Below are 27,714 nucleotides of genomic sequence, written 5' to 3'. Positions count from 1 at the left end.
CGGCGGGTGTTTTTGTAACCACAGGGATTTTTTTTGTGCTCTTGGTGTTGAGTAAAATCTGGCACCGATCTGAAGGGCAGGAGGAGACAAAGGGAGGATTTCTCAACGAGGTTTATTGTTTCAAAGAACATGAGTAGAACTTCATCGAAGCGTGTCTGCGATCACAGTGCATACATGTCACAACACAGGAGTGTAAATGCTTTACATGCCCTTTGGGGAGAGACAGCGGAGGTAGTCGGCTGGAGTTTGGAGCAGAGTGGAAAACCTGGCAACGCCAATTTTTACATGATGACATGAACTGCACATTCCAGTATTCACCAGGTAGATAAAAAAGACGTGGCTACATATAAATCCCTTGATTTGAAGGAGATCATAGATGAAGGCAATGTTAACGAAGGACATATTAAGGATAATTTTATACTTGAATTCACATGTTTGGAAAACATCCATAGAGACTCCGCTATGTAACATTATAGGTACAATAAAGTAGTGGAAAAGTTTAATATGAACCCATGTGATCAGCATGTTAGAAACAGTGTCTTCAGTAGCATAACTGCAGTTCATGCAAATGTTTAATGCATTTGTTGGATTTGTGGGTAGATTTCTGACTGGAGTTTTTGAACGTTAAAAGTGAACATGAGGTTATTCCTTGAATATGACTGTCGAGCACTTCAGAACAAGTATCACCATATGACAATCAACAGTTTTCAGCAATAATATCCCACATTAATAAAGTGTTCTCACAATATTACCAACTATTGTCCATGCTTTCATGTTAGCAGTAGCAATTTTACCAGAGATTGTCCTCCGTCATAAACTTAATTTGTAAAAGGTAGATTTTTGTGTGATGGGGGTCCAGTGAGGCACAGAGGTAATCCTGCCAGGATGTGGGCTTTCTGTCCAGGTAAGAACATAAGCAGAGCTACAGTATATCCTCACAGTTTGGCAAAATACAGCTGAGTCCATGTTGGTGTCATCTGAACATGATAAAAAAAAGTGAAGAGGCTACCAAACAAGAGCGCAATGTCCCTTAAAATGTGCGAGAGGAACATTGAATGTACAGCAGAGCAACAGCAGATTTACAGTGCAGCGAATCTCACCTAAAGACTCAACATCTAACATCACACACAGCAAACTGCACATACATCTGCACCATTAGACCATGAGCAGTCCAATGCAAACCAATCAGAGGGATTTACAGTCATTTAGATTAATTATTCATCCTGTTAATGGACACATAAATTCTTCACGACAGATATATGACATGTGCATTACCAGCACTGCAACACGTCGTCAACAATCATGGCTATGAGGGAAGATTCACAACACACCTAAACACGACACATGCTGGTTTATGTGTTGAGTCCTACATCTGACTGCAGTTAAAAAAAATATTCTGGTTTGTCAGGCATGCATCCGGATGAATGTAAACATTTTAAATCTTTGTAAGATTGGCACAACACGTGATGCTGGACTGAGTCAGAGGTTCTCACTTTTAAAGAAAAAGACATTTTTGGAAATACGCTCATTTGTACTGTACGGTAAACATGAGGCAGCAACCAGCGGACGATTAGCTTAGCATCAAGACTGGAACGGGGGGAAACAGCTCGCCTACCATCATTGTAAAGCTCACAAACTGATTCATCTTATTTCTTTAATCTGTGCAAAAGTTGTGGTTTTATGGGGTTTTATGTGCTGGGATGAGTGACTGTGGACTTCCTGATCTTGGACAAGAAATGGTGAACTTCAGAAGTGCTGCTGCATAGATTTTATTACCTTTGGGCAGAACCAGCCTAGCTGTTTCCAGCCTTTATGCTAAGCTAAGCTAACTGGCTGGCTGTGGCTTCATATCTAGCATGCAGAGTCGTGTTGATCTTCTCATAAAATGCTTGGCAAGAACAATAAGCATATTTCTGAAAATGTGGAACTATTCCTTTAAAGGCAGAACGCAGGCAGTCGCATCAGAAAGCTCAATGATTTAGAGATCAGTGTGTTGTCTGTCTGCAGACAGATGAGTAAAATGCAAAGAAATGAACTGGATATAATTTATTATTAACAGTGTACAGTTATCTTTTTTTAACTGACTATTTTTTCTAGTCATTAGCATTTCCAGTCCCATTATCCATTAATTTTACATGCTTGTTTATACAAAGTAAAAAACTTACTTATTACTTACTTATTACTGGAAAAATAGCTCACTATCTAAAGACTGGCCTACAGATTAAAAAATGAAATAATGTCAAAGTGGCCTAAAGAGTTTCTTTAAAATGCAGCCGTTTCACTGCTGATGATCAAGCTTTCTGACTCAAACTCTTCCGCAGCGACTCCAATCATCTTCTACAGTCCAACTACATGATTTCATTTTCTTCCCTTTTCCGACACCACAACATCCCAAAGGCACATCTCCACGACATGTTGAATCCAAACCAGCCTTACTCCTGTGTGCTTTTATTCTGTGTTACCGTTGGTAGTAGTTTAAAGTATGAGCCGGTCAAAACTCATGTTTTGCACGGATGCAGACAACTTGAAGCGCATGACGCACCTGATCTGCGGGATGAATCTACCCAACAGCCTCCACTCTGTCCAGCAAAGTGAAGAGTAATCAGAAAAAATGGTACAGTATTAATACCTTCCCATCACCAACATCAGACCCGCTTCTATCCTCCACAGGAGATGCAGGCACAAAACACAAATTAGTGAGAACGACGACGATGGTGAGCACCTGGTAACACTTCCTGTCAGAGAGGATGTAAATCTGAGCAAAGATATGACAAGCAAGCAATTAGAGAAGATACTGTCACTGTGGGAAGCCTGAACGGGCAAGAATTTCCTGGATAATATGAAGCATTCAGCACTTCAAAATGTCAAAACTCTGTTTCCACAGAATAACACATAACACAGTCGCCGGTTTGTCTGCTTGTAAAGCAACTGGAAAAAATACAGTGTTGTCACATTTTCGTGTTGTGCTGACTCTTATTCTGACAACTTCACAATTTTAAAGTTGACGTTTACATGTAATTTCTTGATCACGTAAATTTATGGTAGACAACAAGCACTGCACGGAGAAAACCATCATCTTACAATTACAGTTGATATATTCACCACCAAATCTCACTATCAGCATTAAGACCAAGGCCAAACAGAAATAAAAAAAACATAAAAAATGACCCTGAGTTGGTACATGGCCCATTCTGAGGGTGAAACGTTTCAACAAGCTGCACAGAGAAGTGACACACACTATCAGATGACACTCTATCCCCAGCAAATCCTCTCAAACTGTGCATGTGCTTCTTCTGTCTCGCACTTCTACGTGCAGGATTTGGAAATTTCGCTCACGCTTGAACAGGCCAAAGCAACTATTGCAGGATCAGGCAGCTGACTGGTGTGTGTGTATGTGTGTGAGCATGTGAAGGAGATCATTGGGAGGAGGGAGACTGATGCATCATCCCCATCAGTCCGTTAAACTCCCCCCTCCTGCTCTCCGCTGCCCCGGTCCATCCACAGACAGGAGGCCCAGGTGAGTCGTCGGCTCCTGGGCTTCACCTGGCGGCTCTGTCCCTGCACTGAAGAGGGTTCTCTGGGACGAGGCTGTCACGTCCTCAGCTTCAAGATGACTGTGGCCAAGATGAGGAAGAAGGTGTTCCAGCCCAGGGTGACCGCGAAGCCTCGCCACACCATCATCCGAGACAGACCCCAACCTGTTGGCAAGATTTATGTTTATATTTGTTACTTAAATGTTAAATGGTGTCCAAAGTTAGCTTAGCATAATGGCTGGAAACAGAGGGAAACAGCTAGCCTGGCTCTGGAAAACAGGATCATATCCGCAAAAACCAACAAACCAAGCTTATTAAAGCTGCACTGGTTGCACGCTTGAAGAAAAAAAAAGTTTCAGTTCATCCCCCAAATTGACTTCTGCCCCCGTCTCATCTTCCACTGCACCTCCGCGATAAGGTTTTCAAACAGGAAATGGCTCCACTGACTTCCTGTGCTTGGCGTGTATCACGTAACACGGCAGAGCTCGGGGCTGTTGTCAGGTCCTATTGTTCAGAGACGGCGAGGTCGAGCTCAGGAGAAAGATTGGGAGACAGAGCGAAACGGCTATACCTCAAATTCCAGGAAGTGGAGTTACACAAGAGCTGATTAAAGATTTAGACGACTGGCTGATACACCGGCTATGTTGTGTATCACAATGTGAGGCGTGTGCATGCACCTGGCCCCAGCTACACACAAGAAACTGTAACATTATGAAACCGATGAGTGTTGTGTAATGTATGCGAGTGCATTACCTCTGTACATGATACAGCGAAGGGCTTCTGAGGCGTAAGTCTGAGGAAGAGCCAGGCTGACGTAGCGGAGAGGATACGGGATACACTCCACGGGCCAGATGATACCTGAAGTGCAGCACAGAGAGGATACTGTGTAAGACATCGTTTACACCTGCTGGGTATGGATGCTCGATCCGAACAGTGAACCCCATGAAGCATTTAAACAATCTCGGGTTTCTCTTGTTTTTATGCTGTTGTGATAATTCAAAGCGAGGAAGGACATGAAGTGCAGCAAACAACAAACATGATAAGAGGTTCAAAGATCAGTCGAGGAGTATGAAAACAAGTGCCTGGAAACAGCAGACCAGAAAACAAGCTCACCACAAGTTCAGTCTAGTAACTCCCCCAGAGAATTCAATCATATCATGTGACTTGCAGATGTTCAAATTTACTTTCAGTTCAGAGCACTTTAGGGACTTCTGATTTAAAGGTCATGCGACATGTTTTAAAGTCCAAGAGCAGCTACTAAATGATAAGAAAAATAAAAATTTGATCCCATGACAACTGTGCAAACTCCATCTGCTGATGAAAATACTCTGAATGGATCGATGGGGAGAAATGCAGCACACGCTCCCTCTTGGTTGGCTTTTTAGTAGAGAAAACATTATAAAGTGCCCTTGTTGGTGCCCTACAAGGCCATACAGGCCACTCTGCATGCTAGAGAGGGGTTTGACCTTACATGCATCATGACTGACACACAGTGCTGTGGTAAACAGTAAGTGTTGCCTCAGTACAGCCACTTCTGCAAGTGAGGAGATAATAAAGAAACTTCATGCGTGAGCGTATCAACACACCAGAAGCCTCTAAAGTTTTGCTCTCAACAAATATTCACCTGCACTACCGACAAACAACGATCACAGAGCCTCGAGTCAGTTTTCCTGGTTAAATAATGGCGCAGCAAGGCCTACCGCTGATGATGAGGTTGGGGTAGAAGATGCCCAGGGCGGCCTGGTTGGCGCTCTGCTCGTCGTCGATGGCGGCTGAGATGACGAGGCCAAACGAGATGCCGGTGACGCCCTGCAGCACGATCAGAATTATGACCAGCACCAAGGAGCCTTCGTTAGGCATCTGCAGAGGGAGAGAGAGGTGAGTGAGAACAGACAACAGGCTGAGGCAGGTTAGTCAAGTTTAGGCTATCATGGCCCACAGAGCTGCAGAGGACCTAAACGTGGAAGAAAACTTTATCAATAATGATTAATATTGTAATCTGTTTACAGGTGTCGGTGAGCGCAACTGCACGTGTAGAAAAAGTTTTATAAAGCCTCATGTTATTTTAGAGCGAGCTGCATCAAAACCGATATATCGCCTCAAGTGATGTGTGAGTCAGCCTCAGGTGGTGCCTGAAAAATCTGGGGGTGCAGAGATAGAAAGATGTGAGCTTTCCCGCCCGCTCTTCATCTCTGCATGAGGTTACAGGCTTGACGCTACATTATCAGCTACTAGCATAACGCCAAAGTGTCCACTGTTGGTGGTTGAGTTGCATTGTGGGTAATGTAGGTTTAACAAGCAAGCAAAATGGATGCAATATTAAAGAAGGTACATCTGGTTGTGCAGTAATTAATCTGATCCCTTCTTTAAAAACTGTCCGTCGACGTTACAGGAGCGCAAAGCTAAATCAACGGGTTCTCCTTGAAGGAACGTGAGAACAGATCAAAAGAAATGAGAGAGAGATGAAGGGGATCTCTGATGCTCTGCACTGATCTTCAGCCACAAATACTACAAGAAATGAAAAGAAATGTCACTGCTGATCAAGTGTGGCTGTGAATCACAGACAGAGGGGAGGATCAGCAGAGTGGAGCCGACGTGAATGAAAAAAGGGAGAAAAGTCTGAACTCAGAAGATTGGAGGTGATAACTCTCTGAACTTGAGCCAAATCTGCAGCCATTTGTCAGACTGGTGTGTGTGTGTGTGTGTGTGTGTGTGTGTGTGTGTGTGTGTGTGTGTGTGTGTGTGTGTGTGTGTGTGTGTGTGTCTTGGTGCACTTGTCCTCAGTGTGTTAAGACACTATCCGTCTCCCCTGACAACATGCAAAAATAGACCTGCACCAAGAGGCCACATGACTGCTCGGTTGCCACAGCAATCAAGGGCTGTTGTCGTGGCGATCCCGCAGTGATTCCTGGATACAGCGCAACGCAGGAAGTGATTTATGCAGCGGTGGTCTCTTTGGACTTCAGCACCTTAATTAACACACACATACACACACACACACACACACACACACACACACACACACACACACACACACACTGACAGGGACAAGAGCACACAGCCATAAAAGCCTGCATGTACTCGGCACACTGACACACACACACACGATACGACACGTATCCTCTTTTATTTGAGTGCCTTCTCCCTATATTGATTCCATACTCGTGTCCATTGAAAATCAATGAGAAACTGAATCTCCGTCTTCCCTCTGATTGGTTGTTCTCACAGTAACTCTGACCCCGTTGACCTTCAGAGCTGCTGGACTCACACAGGAACATTTACTTCCTCTCTCTGCACAGGTCACATGTGCATTTAACAGAAGATAATTGAATCACACATGAGGCCTGTTTAAGGGTTAACATGAGTTATTATTCACATAATTATGGCTCTTATTTACTGCAGGTAAAGCCAGATTTTTGACGATGTAGTAAAATGCAAACGAGCCGGGTAATAGACCTTCAACATGTCAAAGCGCCCACAAACCAAATCATATTAGCAATGCAGTGACCTTTTAGGGGTTCTTTTAATGAGCCTTCCAGTCTAAGAAAAACTGGCTGAAACAGCAACGTTGGTGTTTGAGCGGCGCAGGAAATATGGCCACGTGTGCCCACCTCGAGACTTCGGCCTCGCTTTAGCATTAACTGACAGCGTTGAGGTCTCTGTAAGGATAAAACAGGATTGATCCCGTGGTCTGTTTGTGCAGGCAGGTATTGGCATCACAATGAGGAGTAAATGACTGGAGGAACAAATAGCGAGGTGTACCTGCGTTTCTGTGGCACAGCTGCTTAGAAATCACTGAGACGGTCGGCTTTGTTTAGAAAATCAAACAGTCCTGTGGCCTTTCTTTCTATCGGCGTTTGATGACTTATTCTACATGTTAGTTTCTTCCTTGCAGGTCTTATTTATGCCGCTGCAGAGACGCATTTACAGCGAAGTTTCATCTTATCTGAGGGGTGTCTGTGTTTGTCGAACCTTGAAGACGAGCAGGATGAAGAGGAGCAGCAGGATGATCTGAACGCTGATGACAAAGAGCTGAGAGAAGAGGTGAGCCAGCATCGTCTCCAGAGAGCTCACACCTGCAGAGACACAAAGACACACACAAAGACACAATTGATTGTTATTAACTTAGAAAGTCTGTCCAAAATCTCTACAGAACTTCTCATTTGATCTCTCTGAATTTAAATGGCTGCAACAAAGAATTTAATTAAACATTTAATAATTACAGAAGTCATAAGATCAATAATTCATATCAAATAAAAAACAAAACAGTCCCCTCTGTCTGCTTCCTTGCTGCTAAACATCGTCTTCACATCCTTCTCTGATCATATTCCTCCCCCTACTGGTTACATCTCACATCACACTTGATGCATTGATTTAAATTTGCATCGATCACAAAAACACTTTAATGATTTAAATGAATCTACAGACTCAGAGCAAACATCTTTGACATTTTCTCCCCCCCAAAAAAAGATCCAAACAAAGTTCTCAAACAACCAGAATGGTGTTAGAAAATATGCACTTTCAGAGGACGTCTGCATGTATTCAGTGAAGATGTCTTGTATCCAACATTTCTTCTCTTCTATAAAGCTCAAATGTGCAAAAATTTTTTTAGATGCATTTGTCGAGTCTGTCTCACTCTTCGCAGTATAAATGGACTAAAACCTTAAATCCTGCTTAGATTGACGAGTACAGCGGTTCAGTGGGGCAGCGTGACCTCTCACCTGCAACCCAGCACCTATCTAGAAGTCCCTCCTTCCTCTCCAGGACAAAGGACAGAGCTGTCAGACCCACAGCCAGGTAGAAGGTGATACTGGAGAGCCAGAGAGGAAGAGGAGGAGGAGGAGGAGAAAGAAAGATAAAAAGAAGTTATAACACAATTTATCATTAGCAACACTGTTTTAATACAACCTCACACATTTACCTCTTTAAACAAACTGTACATGAATTAAGAAACGGAGGTGAAGTTTGGTTCAGCCTCTCTAATCCTTGTTTCTGCTGTATTGATCGATAACAGCCGTCCGACCTCAAACTCCATCGAACAGCCCACCTCATACTGACCTGAGCACAGCTCCCGGTGTCACAAACGTAGTGAAGTCTGTGTTTAGGCTGCCATAGATCGGCTCTTCAAACTGCAAGACGACAACAACAAAGGATTAAAATCAAACTTTATATTCCATCACGAAGCACCAGCAGGAACACACTCACATCTGAAGCTGCGCATTTATGTCTTGTTAACAACTTGTTTGTAAAGTAGTTAAAGGTTTTATGAATTTCTGCAGTGTTATTCCACTCGTTTATATCTTCTTTTATTACTGTTTTCTCACCTTTATGGGCAGAGCGACCAGGTATGAACTACTGCCCAACTTATGATCCACAAAGGCCTGAAAACAGAGAGCAGCTTTCAGCATCATCTTCATCACAATCAGAATCGGATCAGAGAAATGAATGTTTGTTGTCAGATGTCTTTGTGTTTTCTGGATGTGGTGAATTATTCCTGATGGCGTGAATATTTGCATTCTAGCTAAACAAACGGCAGAAGACAAACAGAATTTATACCTGAAAGGCTTCATGTATTTTCTTCTGCAGCATGAAGGCAATCTGTCGATCTAGACAAGACATAAACAGCAGAGATGAACAACTTCAGCTTCTCTGATTCAAAGCAGATGATAACTGCGTGTAACGTGCTCTGTTAATGACAATTCCTCCAGATGTAAGTCCTCACAAGTTTCTAAAATATAAGGCAGATGGAGATTTTTGAAAAGAAATCTCCACCATCGTCATAAACGTCTTTAAACTGTTCATTGCCAGTCACTGTAGTGGCAGTTATTCAGTTCAATGTAATAAATTTGACCCATTTCAGCACAAAGACGGCAAACTACTGTATGAAGGATTTGAATCTCACTTGTCAGGTCCAGCCAGACGTGGACTGATCCCCCATCAACCACCTCTTTAGTCGCATGCCGCTGGATCATCCTGGAAAAGAACGGACACGGTCACAATCTGAAAAATCTCCCTGAGTTTACACATAAAAGTCAGCGACAATCAGCACAACTGGGGTGCTGAAGCTGCAATACGAGCACAAATAAGACGCCAAAGATGCAGATTTTCTGAATGGCGTCTTGTGCACCACCTGAGCTTTTTACACTACAAGACAGATGACAAGATAACTCGACATCGTAGACGAAGCAGAGTAGATTCATGTGATCATACGCTGTCCAAACACTTTTCACTGGGGCTCAATTCTGGCCTTCGTCAATGGTCCTTTAAGCAAGTTTTATTCTAAAAATGACTATTCTTGACTGAAAATCTAAATCTTTATGTAGGCGGAATAGGGAAAAGTTGTGTTTTGAACTAAATAAAACACAACAGTTTATTTGGAAGCATGCAGGGTCACCAGCAAACTCTAAAGGTCTCTTTTTTATTTCAAATAATTAGCAGCCACGCTAATTAGCTTACAAAGCTAAGTGACTACAGGCTGGTATCACTACTCTAAATAAAACTTAGTTTATAAAAGGTTAGCTAGGTTCATTATTTCTCTGAAAACAAACGACACCTGTGGCCTTGTTGAGACATTGGGGAGATTATAATTCACACGATTTAGCATCTTGACTTTGTTTACGAGGTGAGGAAGGCCTCGAGTTTCTTCTGTGGATTTTAAGTGTTTCTGGTCTTGCTACCCTAATTTGTGACAAACACTTAAAAATCCTGTTCCAGTTTATGTTTCTGTGACATCTGCAAGCAGGAAAATGTACTTGCAGGCAAATGGCATTTAGCCAGGAAAGTGCTGGATTTCTAATAGACTCATTTCTGTTTACCAACAAATATTTACACCACTTTGTTTATGCATTTTTATAAAAACAGTGAAAAATCCCTGTAACAAGTCTTCAAATTGCATGTTTTGTTAAAGAAAGACAAAGAAAACTTGAAAATCCTCACATCTGAGAGGCACTTGGACAAACCTGTATTATGTATTAATTATCTAAAATTGTTTTTGGAGACGTTTCAAACATTCACGCCTTGTCCGCACAATAATTAATTTTCACCTTATGAAATCACATGTGGTCTTGACGAGTATCAGCCTGAACATAACTGGATTATTGTCACATGAGCAGAAGACGTGGTTTTATTCTTCTCAGACAGGTCTGTCACATGAGCGGCGGCACATGATTCAGTAAGAATGAGCGTTTGATTGGTCGGTGCTGAGCTGTGACCTGCCTGGTGTGTTAGGGACAGGAAGGACCAGACTGTCTACCCAGTCATCACTCACACACACACACACACACACACACACACACACACACACACACACACACACACACACACACACAAATACACAGAACCGTGTTTCACACCCAAAGCAACAGCACAAGCCCTCCAGGTCTGACTCATCCTCACATGATGCCACTTCAGAGGTGTAATTTGGTGAGGTTTCATTTGTGTGTCTGTGTATGTATGTGTGTGTGTCAAAGGCAGACAGGAAGAAGTGGGGAACAAAAATAAGTTCTGCATCTGTAATCCAGGAAATTCAAAGTAGATTCAAGATCCTCATTTCTTCTTTTTCTTTCAGCTTCAGTTAGCTTGTCCTGTGATAAAATCCTCAAGTGTTTTGAAAAATAAGAGTAATACTTAATCTCAACTGCCTCCATTTCACATTTACAGCAGAAAAACACTTAATTAACGGCTTTTATCACATTTTAAGTGTTTATCAATGCTTTTGCCAACAATTAGAGAACAGAGTGACACAGCTGGAGTCATAATTAATGATATACAGTGTGATTACACACATTAACAAGCCCGTACATGCGTTACGAATCATTTTGTATTGCCAGTGAATGAAGAAAAATGTGACCTTTCTCAACTTTCTTGGTTGTCTTGAATTGATTTCTATGTAAAGAACTTTAGGTATCTCTGAGAAAATCCACAGGATGTGACATTTATGTGGACTCCCTTGTACCTTGCCACTGTCGGCACAGAGCACAAAGTCCAAAGTCATTATTCCAAACTGTGCTGTTCGATAATGTTGGCTAATGTTAGCTTGCCTACTGACGTGGAAGAACTGCTAGCTAGCTAACGTAGCAATATACTGCCTCTTAGTTTAGCCTGTAAGCGTGCTAACAATTAGCTCTAAATACACAGCACAGCTGAGGCTGATGGGAATGCTGTTAGTTTTGCAGGTATTTATATAAACAGATATAAATGAAGGTATTGGACAAATTAAAAGCTTAACCTGATGATGGCGCTATGTCACAATCACCAACATTATTCCAGTTCTTTCTGACAGGTACAAGAAAGTCCCCTTTGTCATGCTGTTTCACCCATCTAAATTTAAAACAATGTTTTGAGAACTGTGATGTTCGTTCACGTCGGTTATTATATGTTTTCCCCTGTGCGGTTAAAAGTACACACACTGTACAGTTCAGTAAAAAGCAGAAGACGTGTGCAGTGAGCGTCTGTGGGTGTTTGTCGTGTTTCTCTGTGATGGCTTCGTCTCTGCTCTGCAGCTGGAATGCTGTCTGAGCGTCACACTGACGTTTTGATGGAGCCGGTCTGCGTTTCTGAGCGCTGTGATTGACTGTTGACGATCCCCGTGATGCACACAAACACAGCCCTCTGGAATCAGCACTGGCATTGCAGGTGCGAAAGTCATAAGTATCCGTCTGCGCTGTGGCGCGTATGAAAAGAAACCATCAAAAGTCAGTCAAACGAGCACGGGAAAGCGAGCTCAGGAAGAAAAACAACGCTACTGTTAAGTGTCACTGGAGCGGGAGAGCAGAGGAAGCTCATCATGAGGGTCAAATCATGTCAGACATGTTGCGACACGTCAAGTCACAAACAGGTCAGACTAAAACTCCCTGCACTTAATTTTTAAAATACCGTCCCAAAAACTGCGACAGAAAGCCGACAGAAATGGTTAACAGATCAGCTTCAAGCTTATCAGCAGCTATGACCTTTACGACCAGACATGATCTAATTGTTTTTGCCGTTTATTGATTAATTATTAAACGACGGATCAGCTGATGACCGTGGGCTTCTCTCACCTGTTTGTCAGGTAGCTGGTGAAGTTCTTGCCAAAGCCGATGACGCCCCAGTACTCTGCATTATAGATCCCATCAAAAGCTTCCTTATGGGACAAGGGCACCTGTGGGGACACAAAGAGAAGACACAATTTTGATATCAAACTCTCTATTTCAATCTTTTGACATTGCTCCAGCTTTTAATGTCACTGAGCAGCTTCATTGGAGATGTTGGGGATTGAGCGCTTTGCTTAAGATCATCTTCATACTTAACATTTCTCATTTACTGAGTATCAGTGTGTATCTGTGTGTGTGCTATTAATATCAAAGTGTCCCAAAGGCCAAATGAATACCTGCTGCACGCTGGAGTTGTCCAGGAAGGAGAGCAGTGATTGGCTGAAAGAGGAGGGGGAGGTCTCGTTGTTCACCACAGCGACTTGGATCCCCTTCGGGTCTCCTCCAATGCACAAACAGATGAGGGAGACCTGGATGACGGGCAGCACGAACTGGAAACACAAGGAGCTGCGAACACAGAGCAGAGCAGTCAGAAACACTCGTCATAACGTCTGCTGTCGATGAACAGAGATCCATACAGAACGTGAAGTGCAGCTCACCCCGGCATTCTCTTCATCCGCACCATCGTTTTGATCATGAGGGCGGCGATGTTTCTCCACTTCGGCAGGAAGTGTCGGGCTCGCACCTTCCAGTCCGCTGAACACACGACAAACAAATAGTAACTCCGGTGGTGGAGAGTAACTAAGTACATTTACTCAAGTGGCGTGCTCGAATGCAACTGCCTCCACTCCACTTCAGAGGGAAACACGTCATTTTTTATGTAAAATTTCTTATCTGCAGCTTGTCAATTTGAGGATTTTGTGATTTAAAAAAAAAATTATTTTCACATTTTTTATTGATTTACTTTATTACTACCACTTTATATGTATTTTTTTTGCCTTTAATCTCACATTGGCGTGAGATCATTGCAGTGACGTGGTGCACATCTTGGGACCCTATGCTGCTGTGATGCCGCCACAAACATCTCTAAACAGCCAAAGGCAAAGCTGTAGGATTCTGAAGCAGTGCTATCATGACACTCAGAGATTTATTGTTACTAAAAACTGCCATAATAACCTCAGATGAACCTCAAATTTGGTGTTTTGGAGCTAAACTTAACATATAACTGTCTAATCAGTACTGCATGTTCAAAAATAGTACCTGAGCATTTGGGAACCTCTGCAGCTGCTGGTTGGACCCCGAGAATTGGGCGACTCTCCTCCCGCCCGCTCTCGAACGACTGGCTGTTCTCCAGCGGCCCACCCTGTGGACTGGACCCCTGATTGGAGCCAATCTGGTCCGAGGTCTCACACAGCTGCAGGAAGGCGTGCTCCAGGGTCTGCAGCAGAGGATGACATGGGTGAAAAGGCAGGTACCAGACTACAAATATTCAGTGTGTATACACAGCAAGCAAATATACTCAAGGTTTTAGCCACAAGGCCTTGTTTTGTTTTGTTTTTAGCTGTTGTATTTTTATTAGTACTCACTGTTGCACTGTGCTGCTTCATGACTGCGTCTGGAGGACCTTCAGCCAGCAAACAGCCGTTCCTCATGAGACCGACCTGGAGAGATGACAGCAGCTCGTTTAATAAAAGTCTTGTTTACAAACTTGAATAATGGATCATGGCACCTGCTCATAAATCAAAACCTGAATTCAAATCTAACATAGAGCCTGAAAGCAATTTAGAGCTCCTGAAAACTCCAATCTGTTCTAAAAATATATACAACCATGGCTGCATCTGCTGCTGGAAAGCCAAAGTTTGTCACTTCTAACATGAGTACTTAATGTTGGTGTTAAACTCTTTGGAGACTGGTTTTATCATGTCAGGACTTTGCAGACATGAGCGAGCAGCCAGAACAACGAGCTGGTTTTCAAAATTGTCTCCAGTGATTTATTCTAATTTATGTCCTGGTTGTGTGAGTGGGAAACTTATCGCTTCAAACTCTTTAGTGGGTCAAACACGCCATAAGCAAAAGTCACAGGTTGCTCTGTGAGCAAAGTCTACCTATTGTACCGCGCTGAGAGGGACTGATGAAACATCAACAGAGCATGTTGACACGACCTTGAAAAGCTCATTCTTTGGCAGCGGGGTGATGCATTGTTGCACCGTGTGTGACTTCACCTGACTTACTTCTGTCAAGGTTGCACAGTCACAAAGACAGAAATAAATGAACAAAACCAGGACATTGTCCGTCAGCCGGCGTGATCTCCTGCCACCCACCGATGTTTACTCCTGAACTGAGACACCACTGAGCCGGCCGAGCTGTCAGACTGGTTTTAGTGGAGCATTTCTGGCTCTGTGTTTACATGTAGCTGCATCAGTCAGAGGCCCAAATGACCTTGGACATAATTTTGAGGGAGCTCAACATGTTCACACTTGAGTGCTGATTTTTTCACGTTAAGTCGACAACAGCAAACATTTTGTCTTAACATGAGACCAATGGAAGAAAGTCACGAGTGTTGAGCTCTTTTTCTGGACTCGTGGTAGGCTAGAAAAGCTTCTTAAACAAGCATTTAAACCATCATGGGACAATAAATTCTCAGACAGACCCAGACTGATGAATTTCTTGCAGTTAGCACAGTAACACATAACACCTGGTAAATGGTGGATGAATTTGTAAAATGTATTTAAAAGTGTTAATTTATAAGACTGAGACTGATATAAATATAGATAGACTTCTATGTTTTCATTACAGGTGTGAATACGACACATATTTCAGCTTTTCTTTTATTTGGGTTTCACTGAGGCACGAAGTTTTCTTGCCAAGAGTGGGATGAGAAAACTGATATTGCTCTCATGTCCTCACGTCAAGTATGGAGCTAGAGCCTGGAGGCAATTAGCTTAGCTTAGCATAAACACAAGCTGCAGCAGGACACACCTAGCTTGAGTTGCACCAATGTTTGTGTACCGCAAAATGAGCTTTAAAGTAATCAGTTAGCTAAAGTATGATACAATCAATTAGATCAAGAAGGATTTGGGGGTGTTACAGACCCTTAACAGCCAGCTAACATTACAGTCCCATCCTCACGGTGAAGCTGCAGAATTCACCCATACTCCAGCTCTGTATGCTAGCCGGTGGCTAATGTTAGCAAGCCAGCTAAGAACACGTACACAACTTTGGAGACACATTTCTCCTCTTTTGGTCACTAACTGTGGCGAGTTGGTGTCAATCTGTCTAACTCCCAGGAGAAAGCTAGCATAATGTGGCTAATGGTAGCCTAATCTGCAGAAGAAACTGACACCAGTAAAGCACTCAGTATTACAGATTTTGCATGCAAAGAAGATTACTGGTTAAACAATGGCTGAACTTGTGGAATGACTGGATTTATGCTGAGACAGGCATTAGTTTGAGGAGGGGGCGAAGGTGACATGGGTGTAAAACTGTAGTGCTATAGGCATACTGCAGTACTACCTTTGTACTGTGTGAGGCCCTGCTGGTGGTGTGCGTGATCGGTTACCTTAAAACTCGTAGTACTCAGTGATATTTTGACATGATTGAAATCTGTGACTGCATGCGCACAAGTGAGAGCAGACAATCGTAATGACTCTCTGCTGACTGATGTGCTGATCTGCATTACTTCCTGTTCTCAGTTCCTTGACACCGTATTTGTATGTTGGCTGGGTGATGTTCAGACTATGCAAAGTTTTGAGCAAAGAGTTCAATCACCAGCTGCAACACTCCAATGTCCAGATCAGACATTTAATCTATCGCACCATGATCAGATGATAAGAATCATGCACTCATAGCAAATAAACCTCTTATATGTGTCTTGCTGTCAGAAAACTTTCCTCAAACAGGAGTACAGTGTGCATTTGTTGGGGACTATTTTCATCGGGGGTTTAGTTCACATTTAGCGCTCCAGTGAGCAGCAGGACGGCGCATGTGGGATTAAACTACAGTGTCCATGTTCATCAGAAAGAGAGCTTCTCCACAAACTCTATTGGAAGTTTTTCTTTCCAGTTACTCTCACTCAATGGGAGCTTTTGTCCCTCCTGTCAAAGCTAATAAAGGATAAACTCCATCTAACATGTGCACATATCAATGGACTCACTGTTTTTCTATGAGGGGGTGAAGCATGAGGAGCAGTGCGGTTGCTTTGTTCTTTGATTTTGCCGCAGTATTCCTGAATCTTGTTTGCGAGTGTGCATTTATGCTTAATTTGTCCTTGTGTGTTTATGCACATGCATGTTAGGTCTCCACGCTTGTGTGTGTGCATGCACGTTTCAATTATCTCACCACATTGGCTTGCCTGGCCTCCTCTATGTAGTGTGTGGTGATGATCACAGAGACTTTCCCCGTCTTCACAATCTCCACCAGATGCTGCCAGATCCTAGAAAGAAGGCCGGAGAAACCAAACAAATTACATAACACTTGACCCACTCGTTAATAGATTTTTCCTTAAATCTTAGTCTGAAAAAGCTCTCAGCTTCGCCAGCAGCAGTTCGCCTGCCAACCGTCTGATCTGATGAGGCTTTGTGGTGCTATTACACAATGAGACTGGAACAACACACTGAGGGAAGGCAGCATGCTTTCAGAAAGGTCTGTGGACTTGAACATATGCATAGCCTGTTGATAAAAATTCTTTCCCAGTTGTCTCAAGTTGTTGTATTGAAGCCAGCATGTTTCCAAGTTGGAAACATAAACACAGACGTTGTTGGCTCATGTGAAACTGTAATTTGGCTGCATTATCTGCAACAAATAAAGCTTAAAAGAAATGAGCAGTGAATATAAACAGGGTCTTTGCTGTTCGAAAACTTTTTAGTACATGAATGCAGATGGTCATGCTGCCATGATGAAGGGTGCAAAGGTCACTGGGCACTGAAGGTTATGTGCAATTTCAATACTGACGGAGAACGCTAAAGCTAACAGGTGAGTATCTGCTGTTTTAAACAGAGTGGTATGAATTATCTTTTGGGCCTTCACTTAGACACAGCAGCGAGACTCATCAGTAAAGATAACAACCTTTTGAAGAGCAGCCGAGTTATCAGTAAAGTAATCTTGATTCTCATAGACAGTAGAAGCTGTTGCATTAATCTGGGGATATTGAGATTTTGGTATTTGGTTTGCCAGGATTATACAGGCTCTCTGTATGTAATGTCACCATAAATGATGTATACATGACTGTGTGTGTGTGTGTGTGTGTGTGTGTGCGTGTGTGCGTGTGTGTGTGTGTGTGTGTGTGTGTGTGTGTGTGTGTGTGTGTGTGTGTGTGTGTGTGTGTGTGTGTGCGTGCATGTGTGTGTGTGTTTTACATACTTGGCCCTGAGCACCGGGTCCACGCCGACCGTCGGCTCGTCCAGGATGAGCAGCTCTGGATTCTGAAGCAGAGCGGCTCCCAGAGACACCCTGCGCCTCTGGCCACCACTGAAACACACACAGGAAACAAGTGAGGAAACAAAAACAGCCAAAAGGTGACAAAGGTGAATCTTCTCCCTCATTCCTAATTGTTTCGCAACTGATTATCCACCTCGCCTCTGTGCATGCCACTCAGTCCTCCTGAGGGAGGTGGAGGGGAAACCTGCAAGACAAACCTGCCTGACAACCTGCGAGAAAACAACCTGAAGGACCTCGGCGAGGGAAGTCGGGATGAAAAACCGACAAATTGGCCTTAATTTACTGATATTTCCTAAAATATATATATTTTTCAATGTAGCACAAATTAGCTGATTGATCCTTTCATGTACTAAAGACAAAAGAAAGAATAATACAAAGCAGAAATGGATGATGAGTACGCATGCCACATGATGTTTTTATTCATACCTGGAATATCTTTCATATTATCTATCGTGAGCAGTTTCAACAAGCTCTGCGACACATAAATCTGCAGCAGAGCAAGTGAAGAGAAGCCACTAACACAATACAGCTCCAACATGCAAGGTCTGAAATAAAACACCAATCGTTTTCACAGTGAATCCTCTTTAAAAAATTGCCCTCTGGAGTTTTAGTTGCAGCCCAGTAACATGACAGGCTGTTACACCACAGATGACATAAATATTACATGAACTGCTAATGAAAGCTGGTTCGAGGGGCCTCTTCGGGAACAGAAGGGGCTTTGTAACGAATCGGGGACGTGAATCATCTGAAACAAGAGAGGCTGATTATTCTTCCTGCAATAACTGCAGAACACAAAAGGGCCATAAAGCACTTTTACTGATCTCTATCAGTGCATGGGAGATTGCAACAACTCAGCTTTCTCTCACATCTCACAGCATGACTTCAACGAAAGGATAGTCACATTTTTAAAAATAACTCCACGATTAGAGGAAATATTTGGTGAATGCCAAATACTCTATTTTTAATTTCTACTGCTTCCTTTTATGGCTTCAGAACGAGGCCTTTTTGGTCCAACAGCGTCATCCTCTGTGGGAAGGACTGAATGTGAGACGCTGATGGTGGAAAGCCAGAAATATCTGCAGCAGGAGACCTGATCGAACAAGGCTCTGCACATATGACCATTTGTTCAATGAGACAAACTGAGCCGCCAGTCAAGTCACTGGTTAAAACTTGATTCGCATGGTGACGCTGGCAGCGGTGAGGCTGAATGTAAAATGACCGTCCCAGTCTTTGAGGAAACCTTGCTAACACAACTGATGCACACACCAATATCTTATGTGCATAAGATGGAAAAAGAGGAACTTGTCTGCAGCACAAAAGGCCATCCAGCAACACACTGACACATGATTTCAGATTAAACTGAAGGAGTCAGTGGAGCGAAAGCTTGCAAACTCGTGTTGCCACATTGTAGAGACTGAGACACACAGAGGACTGAGCTCAGTACGTGTTCATTAGCCTCTGAAACTTCTTTCCTCCTCAGGTTATTAATCAGGTACAAAGTCGCAGTAAAATCCTCATGAAAATCTTTTCCTTCATTACTGCGGCTCTGATTTTGGACTTGCAAAATGAAGCTAATAAAACAGAAGAGCGGAGGTGCGTCAAGACCCGACACACCGCAGGACAGCTGATATTTTAAGAAAATCATCACACACACACACACACCACTACAGACTTGTAGTAAAAACAAGCATCATAGTATTGCTGTATACATTAATGCCAGACAGACAATCTAGAAATATTAAAATATTGGGCTACTTTTATAAAAAAAGTGTTGGGTTTGAAACTCTGATCAATCACATCACAGTGACTGTATGGTGAGAATATCCAGCAAAGCTAATATTACAACAGATGGGATGCTATTGGACCTTTGCTCCTTATCAAAGTCGTGCTGTTTTATGGGCAGGCGGTTTACAACCTGTGGAGGAGAGAGGGATTGTGCTTGTCTGTGTGTGCACATGAATGCAGGTAATTCATGAGTCAAAGTCCACAGGCATCTATAAACAGCTTTAAAAACACATTCACATCATGAACTGACTGTATCTCGCATTGATACGGACAGTGTTGACGGCTGGACCTACATTCAGTCCTGCACAAATCACTGCATATCAAACTCACTCTGTCACCCACTACCTGAGGTCGTACCTGAGGTTTCGGACCAGACTTTGCTTCTGAGGTAGATCCAGGAAGTCGATGAGGAAATTCATGCGTGCCTGGGTTTCCTTCGACGTCAGGCCATGGATTCGGCCAAAGAAGGTCAGGGTGTCGCTGATGGTGAACTCGCTGTACAACGCCAGCTCCTGCGAGACACAAAGGTTGTGCGTGGATGTTTTATCAAGCTGCAGCTTTCCCATGCATGCATGGACCTTCATCATGCACCAGCTTCACCCCACACAGATGCTTGAGCTGAAGCAGTATGATGGCAGAAGCATGAAAGAAGCTGCAGACTCTTACATGGTCAATGTAAACATTTCTCTGTTAAAAGAAACGATATATCACGTGTTGCTGTCCTGCACTGTGGCATCAGACCACACAAATCAAGTTCACCACAGCGGCACAACAGTTGCACCGTGGGAACAGAGGAGGTGTCACATTCCCTCCTCTCTGGGTCACAGATCATTTCTGACAGGGACCAACCTGAGGCTGAGGGTCACACACAGGAAGACACGTGTGTGTTATCGGCCTCATCAGATATCCAGTCTGACAGTAATGAGACCCACTCAGGTACAGGTCAGCGACTACAACAGCGGCTAAATTAAAGAAGCGCCGGAGAAGGAGCTCTTAGGTCCCTATTTACAGCTGTAATGAGCAGACCTTTGATGTGGATGCAGGGAAAGAAGTTTCTTTTGAAAGCACGAGAGCTTAAAAACCTTCACGGCGCAAATTAAAGTGAAAATGTGGAGCTGAGTGTCAGAGGAGGCTAATTGGACTCAACAGTAAAAGAAAGCTACAATGAATTTGAATGTTTTTCATGTTGAAAAAGCTAAATTTAAGACTATTTAAGACCTTTGCAACTCTAATTAAACCTGAATTGGATTTAAGTAACCAGGAACATGCCTTGGATCTGCGTGAATTTGTGCCCTTTCCAAATGTTTTAAGGACACATAAGTACAGTAAACAGCAATGTGTTAATTTATACAAGCAGTTTGCAAACATGTGATGCACATAAATTTAGCTTTAATGTGTGAAACGCAAACGTTAGGATGTTTACCTGCGGCATGTATCCGACCATCTTCCCCGGCACATCGTGGCCAGGGAACGCAGGTGGCTTCCCCAACACAGTGATGTGACCCCGCGAGATTTTCAGAGTTCCCACGATGCATTTCAGAAGTGTGGTCTTCCCACATCCGCTGGGCCCCAAAAGGCCATAACTGCAACACACAATCAAGAGCACTTCAGATAAAACAAGCTGGAACGATTTTAGAGATTTATGTTTGCTTATCATCTGCTTTAGTAAACAGGCCCGACAACAACACGCTGATTTTCCTTCTGGCTCACAAACACACAGCTGTGCCCAGCATGTTCAGTCACTATGAATGTGGACTGAATGGACACTGGTGGGCCGTGTTAGAGAAACTGCAGCTTCTGTACACATACAGTCAGGCATGGAAGGACATGAAAGAGTAAATATGTGTTGTTTATATAAGAACTGACAGATAACCATATCCGTCTACATACCACCCAGCAATGACTGACGGCAGTGTCGCACTTACTTCACATACCTTTGTGCTTTTAAGAGGCTCTAGATTGTTCGATTCTGTGAGTTACTGTCAAAACAGCACAAGTTTACACAGCACAGCCAGACATTTCCCTCCAGAGACCCAAAACAGAGCTGAAAGGGACTGAATATTGGACTTACACTCATCAAATGGCCTGAAACAAGACTCTGCTAATCTTTCTGGATGTGGAAACAAGCAACGCTTTGCTAACTTGTTCGCCGTAAGAACTTTACAAGGTGATAAATGTCAATGAGGCACCCTGTTAGCTCGCCTGGTAGCTCACCCCAGGCCCTTTGCCCCTAAAAGAATATGTCAATACTTGTTTACAAGTTGTTTATGCTGATTCATATGACCAAGAAATTTGTTCTTAGAGGTTTCACTTTGGAGCTAGAGCAGGAAGGAGACTAGCTCGTCTCAGCTTAGCATAAAGACTGCAAAGAGCTAGCCTGTCTCTGTCTGTCTAAGTTAAATAAATAAGCACCTCTAAAGCTCACTAATTAGCACATTATATCGTGCTAGTTTAATCTGTCTGGTTACACAAACGGGTGCCTGGCATTTCTCACATTCCTGGGGTTTTGCTTGCCAAGAAATAGTGTTAATTAGTTAATATTAATTAGCGCACTTTCGAGTGGTTGGTAAGCAGATTATTTTTCTCTGGCCAGGTTATAGTGCGTTTATATTATGCTAAGCTAAGCTACCTGCCTGTGTTCCTTATCTCAGTTCTTCTAGGAACTAAGAGCTGGACTAGAAAGTGAAAAAGGTAACTGCAAATTTCTTTCCAATGGCATTTACAACCCTCCAAAGACTTCCTGTCACTGCCCTTTGAGGTTTCCTGTTTTAAGGAGCTGAACAAAGCAGATTTATTGGAGGCTAACCTGACTGTCCAGCAGGGAATTGAGATTTTGATCAGTCAGCAGATATGCGTCTGTTTCAGGACACTTCACTTCACCTTCATTTGCATGTTGAGATGACTGGGAGGAGATGGATAAGTCCACAGGTGGAGGTGTGAGGCTAACTTACAGTACATCTGGTTAAAAGGTGGGGGTAGTTAGCTTTTTAGCCTTTTCAATACTTATGGTTCCTTATTCTTTTCTCCCTTTCCCTCGTCTCTCTGCCTTGAGTTTGAGATGAGAGATGAACAGATAAGCGCCTGAAATCGCAGCCACGACGGCAGATTCAAGTCCACTCACATTTGTCCCTGTGGCACAGTCAGGTTGAGGTTGCTGAGGACCTTCAGTTTGCCGTACGACCGGCACACGTCTCGGCAGCGGATTGCAAAGTCCTCCTGTCCAGCAGGCAGAGGAGCCTCCAGATCAGCCTTCATAGTGCCCTCCTTCAGCTGGAAGAGAGAAGATAGTTTATTAAAGATCAAGAACAATCACGATGGCTGTCTGTGTGCAGATACTGATTATTTTCAGATTTCACCAGATAAACTGAGCGAATGTGAGACAAGGACAAGAAGACCTCATGAGGCTGATGAGAGACATTCCTCTCTGTCACATCACAGCACATTAATACCATAACTCATGCAAGGATGCACTTCATTATCTGCGCATCATAATCACATCTGCACATGCATGATAGGCCTGTGACGACATGGTATGCAGCTGCGTTTAAGACCTGATGCAGCGCTGTTTGAGACGTAGTTTCAGAGCAAAACAAAGTTTTCTGCCACTGAATGAATGAATGCATTTCAGTGTTTCAATCTCATCTCATCTTCTGATCCCTGATGTGGTTTTGTGGTGCCGCACAGAAAGCTGCACCTAAAATTCACCTTGTAAGTCACTGCATGTTTGTTTTTGTCTGGTTTCATTCATGGCTGAAATATCAGGTATAAGAAGGGCCAAAGTTGTCTTGTCTTCCTCTTTGTTTCTCACTAATTCACCGGCTTATATCACAGTCGCACTCACCTCAGCCTGAGGCAGAATCAGCTTTACTGGCCGAGCATTTTTACACATACAAGGAATCTGGAGGGAATTTCCACCCACCCTCCATCCTGTGTGTAATCCCACAAAGGAGCAACCTGCTATACATATTCAATTAACCGCTGAAATGCACAAATCCTCACTTAAACAACCTGTTGGACAAGAATGTGCACTTTTTAATCAGAGAAATGTGTCGTGTTGTTCAGTACAAACATCTCAAATCAGATGCTTTCTCCTGCTTCGTCACCACATCTGGCTGCTTTGTTACGCTCTAAAACACTGATCTGGATGTGTGTTATGCTGCTAAAAATCACACTTTTTTCAATAGAAAATCTTCAACCATAAATTAAACTAAACACAAAAACAAATGGAAATAAAGCCCATTGACACTCGCAGACATTTAAGAGCGATGTAACGTAACATCATCAGATCAAATGCTTCGGGAACAGAGGAAGCTGGTGCTCGGCTTTAAAAACTCTTGGTGAAAACCTTTGCGAGAAACAATAAATTAACCTACGATTCAACAACATTTGCCACAAGGATTAAGTTTTATTCCTGCTGAAGTCTGTGGCTCCATCAGTAAGAGTGCTGGTGCTTTTAAAAAGGCTCAAAGAAAACACAAAGCGGACCAGATTTCCCCTTTTTCTCAAGAACTAGTTTTCTCTTGAACTCAAAAGTTTAAGATGAACTTCACTTCTGGCACAACAACATGCAGAAAGCAGCTCTCTCACACTCTCATATTCCTGGTGGTTTCACAGCATCTCATCGAGCTTCAGCAGGGAAAGTATTTGGGTCGTAAAACAATCCTTTGCTCAGTAATCTCTAATAACGGCCTTCTTTCACGGGTTTCCCCGGTCTCCAACTAACTCCCTCCTTTAATCCAGCATCTCTCATTTTCCAGTGAGGCGATTAGGCCTTGCGTAATCTGACGCATTTGTTTGGCCTCACCTTTGGCACTGTAGCCTACATCTGCAAAATACACACAAAGACAGATCTCGCCCTCCTTCTGTGTGAATTAGCCTGCAAGTTAATGGAGGTTGTGATCATTTTAGCTGATTTTTAAACCAGATCCACCAGAGGCCTCTGAGATAACGCCTGCAAATCACGCTGACAGCGAATGTCAACTTGATGGAGGATAAAACTGCAATCACTGCAAACACTCACCCCGAGAGGAGATGGAGGCAAACGGGAGATGTGGAGAGGCTGAAGCGCAGCTGATGAGTGAGTCCACAGACTGAAGACAACAGCTAAAGAGCATGACACAAACATCTCAGATGACTAAATGCAAAGTGGAAGAACAGGTTCAGTTCGCCCGCCGGCAGGTGGAGAGCGGATGCCTTCCTTTTAAGAATACCCACCTCACACACCTGCACCCACACGAGCCCTATGGGCTCTGTTAACTTATGATTTGATATTTCAAAAGCTTGATTATGTCATTCTGTATTTGGATGACATAATCAAGAAAATGTTAGAAAATCGTTAACATACAGAGTTTTTAGATGCAGTTCCATTGATGAACAGGCCCATAATTAGAGAAAACAGCGCACTGAGCCTCTTCTGGAGGACAATCTGCTCCGATAAAGACCTCAATCAGCCCAACAAAGCCTCTCTCCTCATTCATACTCCGCTCTGCTCCGTTGATCGGGAAAAATCCCTACCTTGCTTGCCAAGTTGTTGCCAACTTGCGTCATGGCCAAGTGCAAGAAAACAGGCTTGACGCTCAAATCTCTCCGGATTCAGCACAGACGAGGCGAGTGAGACGCAAACTGTTAAAGAACGGCCACTGTCGGCCTATTTATAAACCGAGGCTCTGTAGCCTACATCCACCAAGCGACCAGCTGCTGCACTTTCACTTCTCACTGTCACATCAGCGCGTCACACAGGATGTAGGCGCTGCAGCGGCGGCGGTGCGCTGCGATGCGCGGCGCGGCGCTCCCTCTCTCCCGTCTGTTTCGTTTGCTTAAACGATAAAGGTCACCCGCCCTCCCCTCTAAACCTAACTGTCTAGATGCATTTTGTGCCGAAACCAAATGACAGACATGGTTGCGGTTGCAGCACCCTGTGGTGGTCTTCATCCTGCTGCAGCGGCGTGTCAGGGACCGGAAAGGCCTGCTGTCAATGGACGGTCTCATTCCTGAACGCTTCCGCAAAGAGAGCATCCTAAATGATCCACGAGCATCTTACCCGCTCCTCCATCTCGGTGCAGTCTGCAGGACCGGCCGTCGCATCGTCCCGACCGGCAGCCTCCGCGGCCATGGCAGCAGAGAGAGGGGCGGACCGGACAGCCGGCTGGGTCTCTGCAGGGAGAGACAGCGAGGGAGAGGGGGGGAGAGAGAGAGGGAGGGATGGATGGATGGATGCGCTGTGGCACATTTACACTGAAGTCAGACCGACTGTTGTCTCTGAGTTAAATACCGAGAGTCAAGAGAAACGACTGACTTAGAAAATACTGCAAGCTGGAGGATTTTCTCATCTGTTCACTTGTCTAATTTATTCTCTGAGCTGCAGACGCATGAATTTACCTGTGGCTGGAGGGGGTGGTAATGGATGCTCCACTGCAAAAAATGTCAATTTTGAGATGCAATCTGATGTGAAGTGATGAGATTCAGCATCTTATTTTTCTTTAGTTAAAGGAAATTGTTTGTCAAATTGGTCATAGCTGTTCAGTTGATTAGTTTTTGTGCCTTTGGACTTTTTTGGATTATATTTCGAGGAGGTGAAAGTGATTTTGAAACAAAGGGAGCTATTTTATTTATTATTATGCACATGCTTCATAAGATCACAACAAGACATTAACCTGATCTGACTGATATCTACTGCAGTGTAATAAACCCACCTGATGGTCAGCAGTCATCTCACTTTGCAAGCTCCCTTCAGCTTCAGTGTAATGTCTCTGTTTGGGTCTTGCTTGGTTGCTTTTCTCCTACACTTCTTCAAAGATGTATCAGCCTGGTTCATCTACAGAGCGGCAAAATATTCACACTTTTCCATCTCAGACATGTTAGATACTTCTTCTCTGGTCAATACTCTGAATTAAGAACAAATGATGGCGGAATTAGTTTCAGAGTATTGTCTGAGATCATGTTGTAGTTCCCAGAGAGGCCACAAGATGGAAGCACAAAACAAGAGACTGAGCACTGCTCAGCAGACCAGGCTGAATCGCTGAGGTTTAAGGGAGGAAAGCAACTCATTGACTGAAGCACTGAACTCTGCACACTGTTAAGAAACTGATTTTATCAATTATGCTCTTAAGTTCACCTGAGTGTCTCAAAAAAGGAACCTTAAACTAGCAGAACAAACGCATGTGGGGCATTATATGCCCGTATGTGCTGCTCACAAGAAGTACACATGTGGCAGTAAACCTTCAGTCTGGATTCATTATGAACAGATGAGGCCGTCAGCTTCTCCAGAATTCTTCCTTACTGCTCCAAAGAGCTGGAGACACAGGTAAACACCACAGGTAGACTCAGCAAGCCCCTGAGAGATCGAGATCCTTTCATTCAACAACATCAGAGTGTGTTCAAACAGGCTTCACAGGACTGAAGAAGGCTCTAAAAAGACAAGACAAACAAGACAAATGTAAGAAACCTTAAGGGAGGAACAGCAAAGAGAGAGAGGTCTCCCCTCCTCAGATGACAGGAGACAAAACAAACAGAAAGCTGGAGGACTACCAAAAGGCTCAGAGTCGATTAAACATTTTGTTTTTGTAGTAAATTTTGGAGAGCGCTGCTTTAAAAGGCTTCTGTCTGCCTGGAAATGAAGGCAAACGGGCATCAGTGATGCTGCACCCATAAAGGGAGAGACTGGTCACTGATGTGACTGTTAACTGTCTTTTAATTGTTTTTTTATGGTGCTGGATGGCACATTTGGGAAGGTAATTCAATTTTTTTTAATGTTTTGTGTTCTCCTTCTGTTTTGATGTCAAACAATTAGTTTATTACTAGAGGGGATATTCCTCATTGGTTTATCCACAACTCAAAGGTATTCAGTTTGCTGTGATACATGAGTAAAAACAGAAAATATTTATGATGCTGGACTCAGACTTTTTTTTTTGTCTGTAAATGTATTAATTAACAAAATAGTTGGCGATTAATCTAATAGTTGTCAACCAATCGGTTAATCGTTTCAGCTCTGG

The 27,714-nt window shown here is 43.4% G+C and overlaps 1 protein-coding gene across 3 annotated transcripts; it reads right to left on the bottom strand.

Annotated features, from left to right (window-relative positions):
• Positions 1–93: 93 nt before the first annotated feature.
• abch1 (ATP-binding cassette, sub-family H, member 1) lies at positions 94–25,873 on the bottom strand. Of its 3 annotated transcripts, none has more exons than XM_070977130.1 (20): positions 25,764–25,873; positions 22,845–22,993; positions 21,147–21,306; positions 20,081–20,235; positions 17,861–17,968; positions 16,841–16,934; positions 14,089–14,163; positions 13,763–13,940; positions 13,162–13,258; positions 12,901–13,069; positions 12,572–12,672; positions 9,436–9,506; positions 9,090–9,139; positions 8,858–8,914; positions 8,592–8,662; positions 8,255–8,343; positions 7,506–7,609; positions 5,234–5,393; positions 4,287–4,391; positions 94–3,698 (listed from the first exon to the last, which is right to left on the bottom strand). In XM_070977130.1, the coding sequence occupies exons 1-20, from the start codon at positions 25,833–25,835 to the stop codon at positions 3,592–3,594; spliced, it is 2,172 nt and encodes a 723-aa protein (XP_070833231.1). In that variant the 5' UTR covers positions 25,836–25,873; the 3' UTR covers positions 94–3,591. The 3 variants fall into 3 exon arrangements, with proteins under 3 accessions (XP_070833231.1, XP_070833233.1, XP_070833234.1); XM_070977132.1 differs by lacking the exon at positions 25,764–25,873 and adding an exon at positions 25,238–25,330 and having other exon boundaries at positions 3,456–3,698; XM_070977133.1 differs by lacking the exon at positions 25,764–25,873 and adding an exon at positions 24,744–24,782 and having other exon boundaries at positions 3,456–3,698.
• Positions 25,874–27,714: the final 1,841 nt, after the last annotated feature.

Source organism: Chaetodon trifascialis, chromosome 13 (assembly GCF_039877785.1).
Source record: "Chaetodon trifascialis isolate fChaTrf1 chromosome 13, fChaTrf1.hap1, whole genome shotgun sequence".
Classification (NCBI taxonomy): Eukaryota; Metazoa; Chordata; class Actinopteri; order Chaetodontiformes; family Chaetodontidae; genus Chaetodon; species Chaetodon trifascialis.
This window is presented reverse-complemented; position numbering and strand designations above follow the sequence as displayed.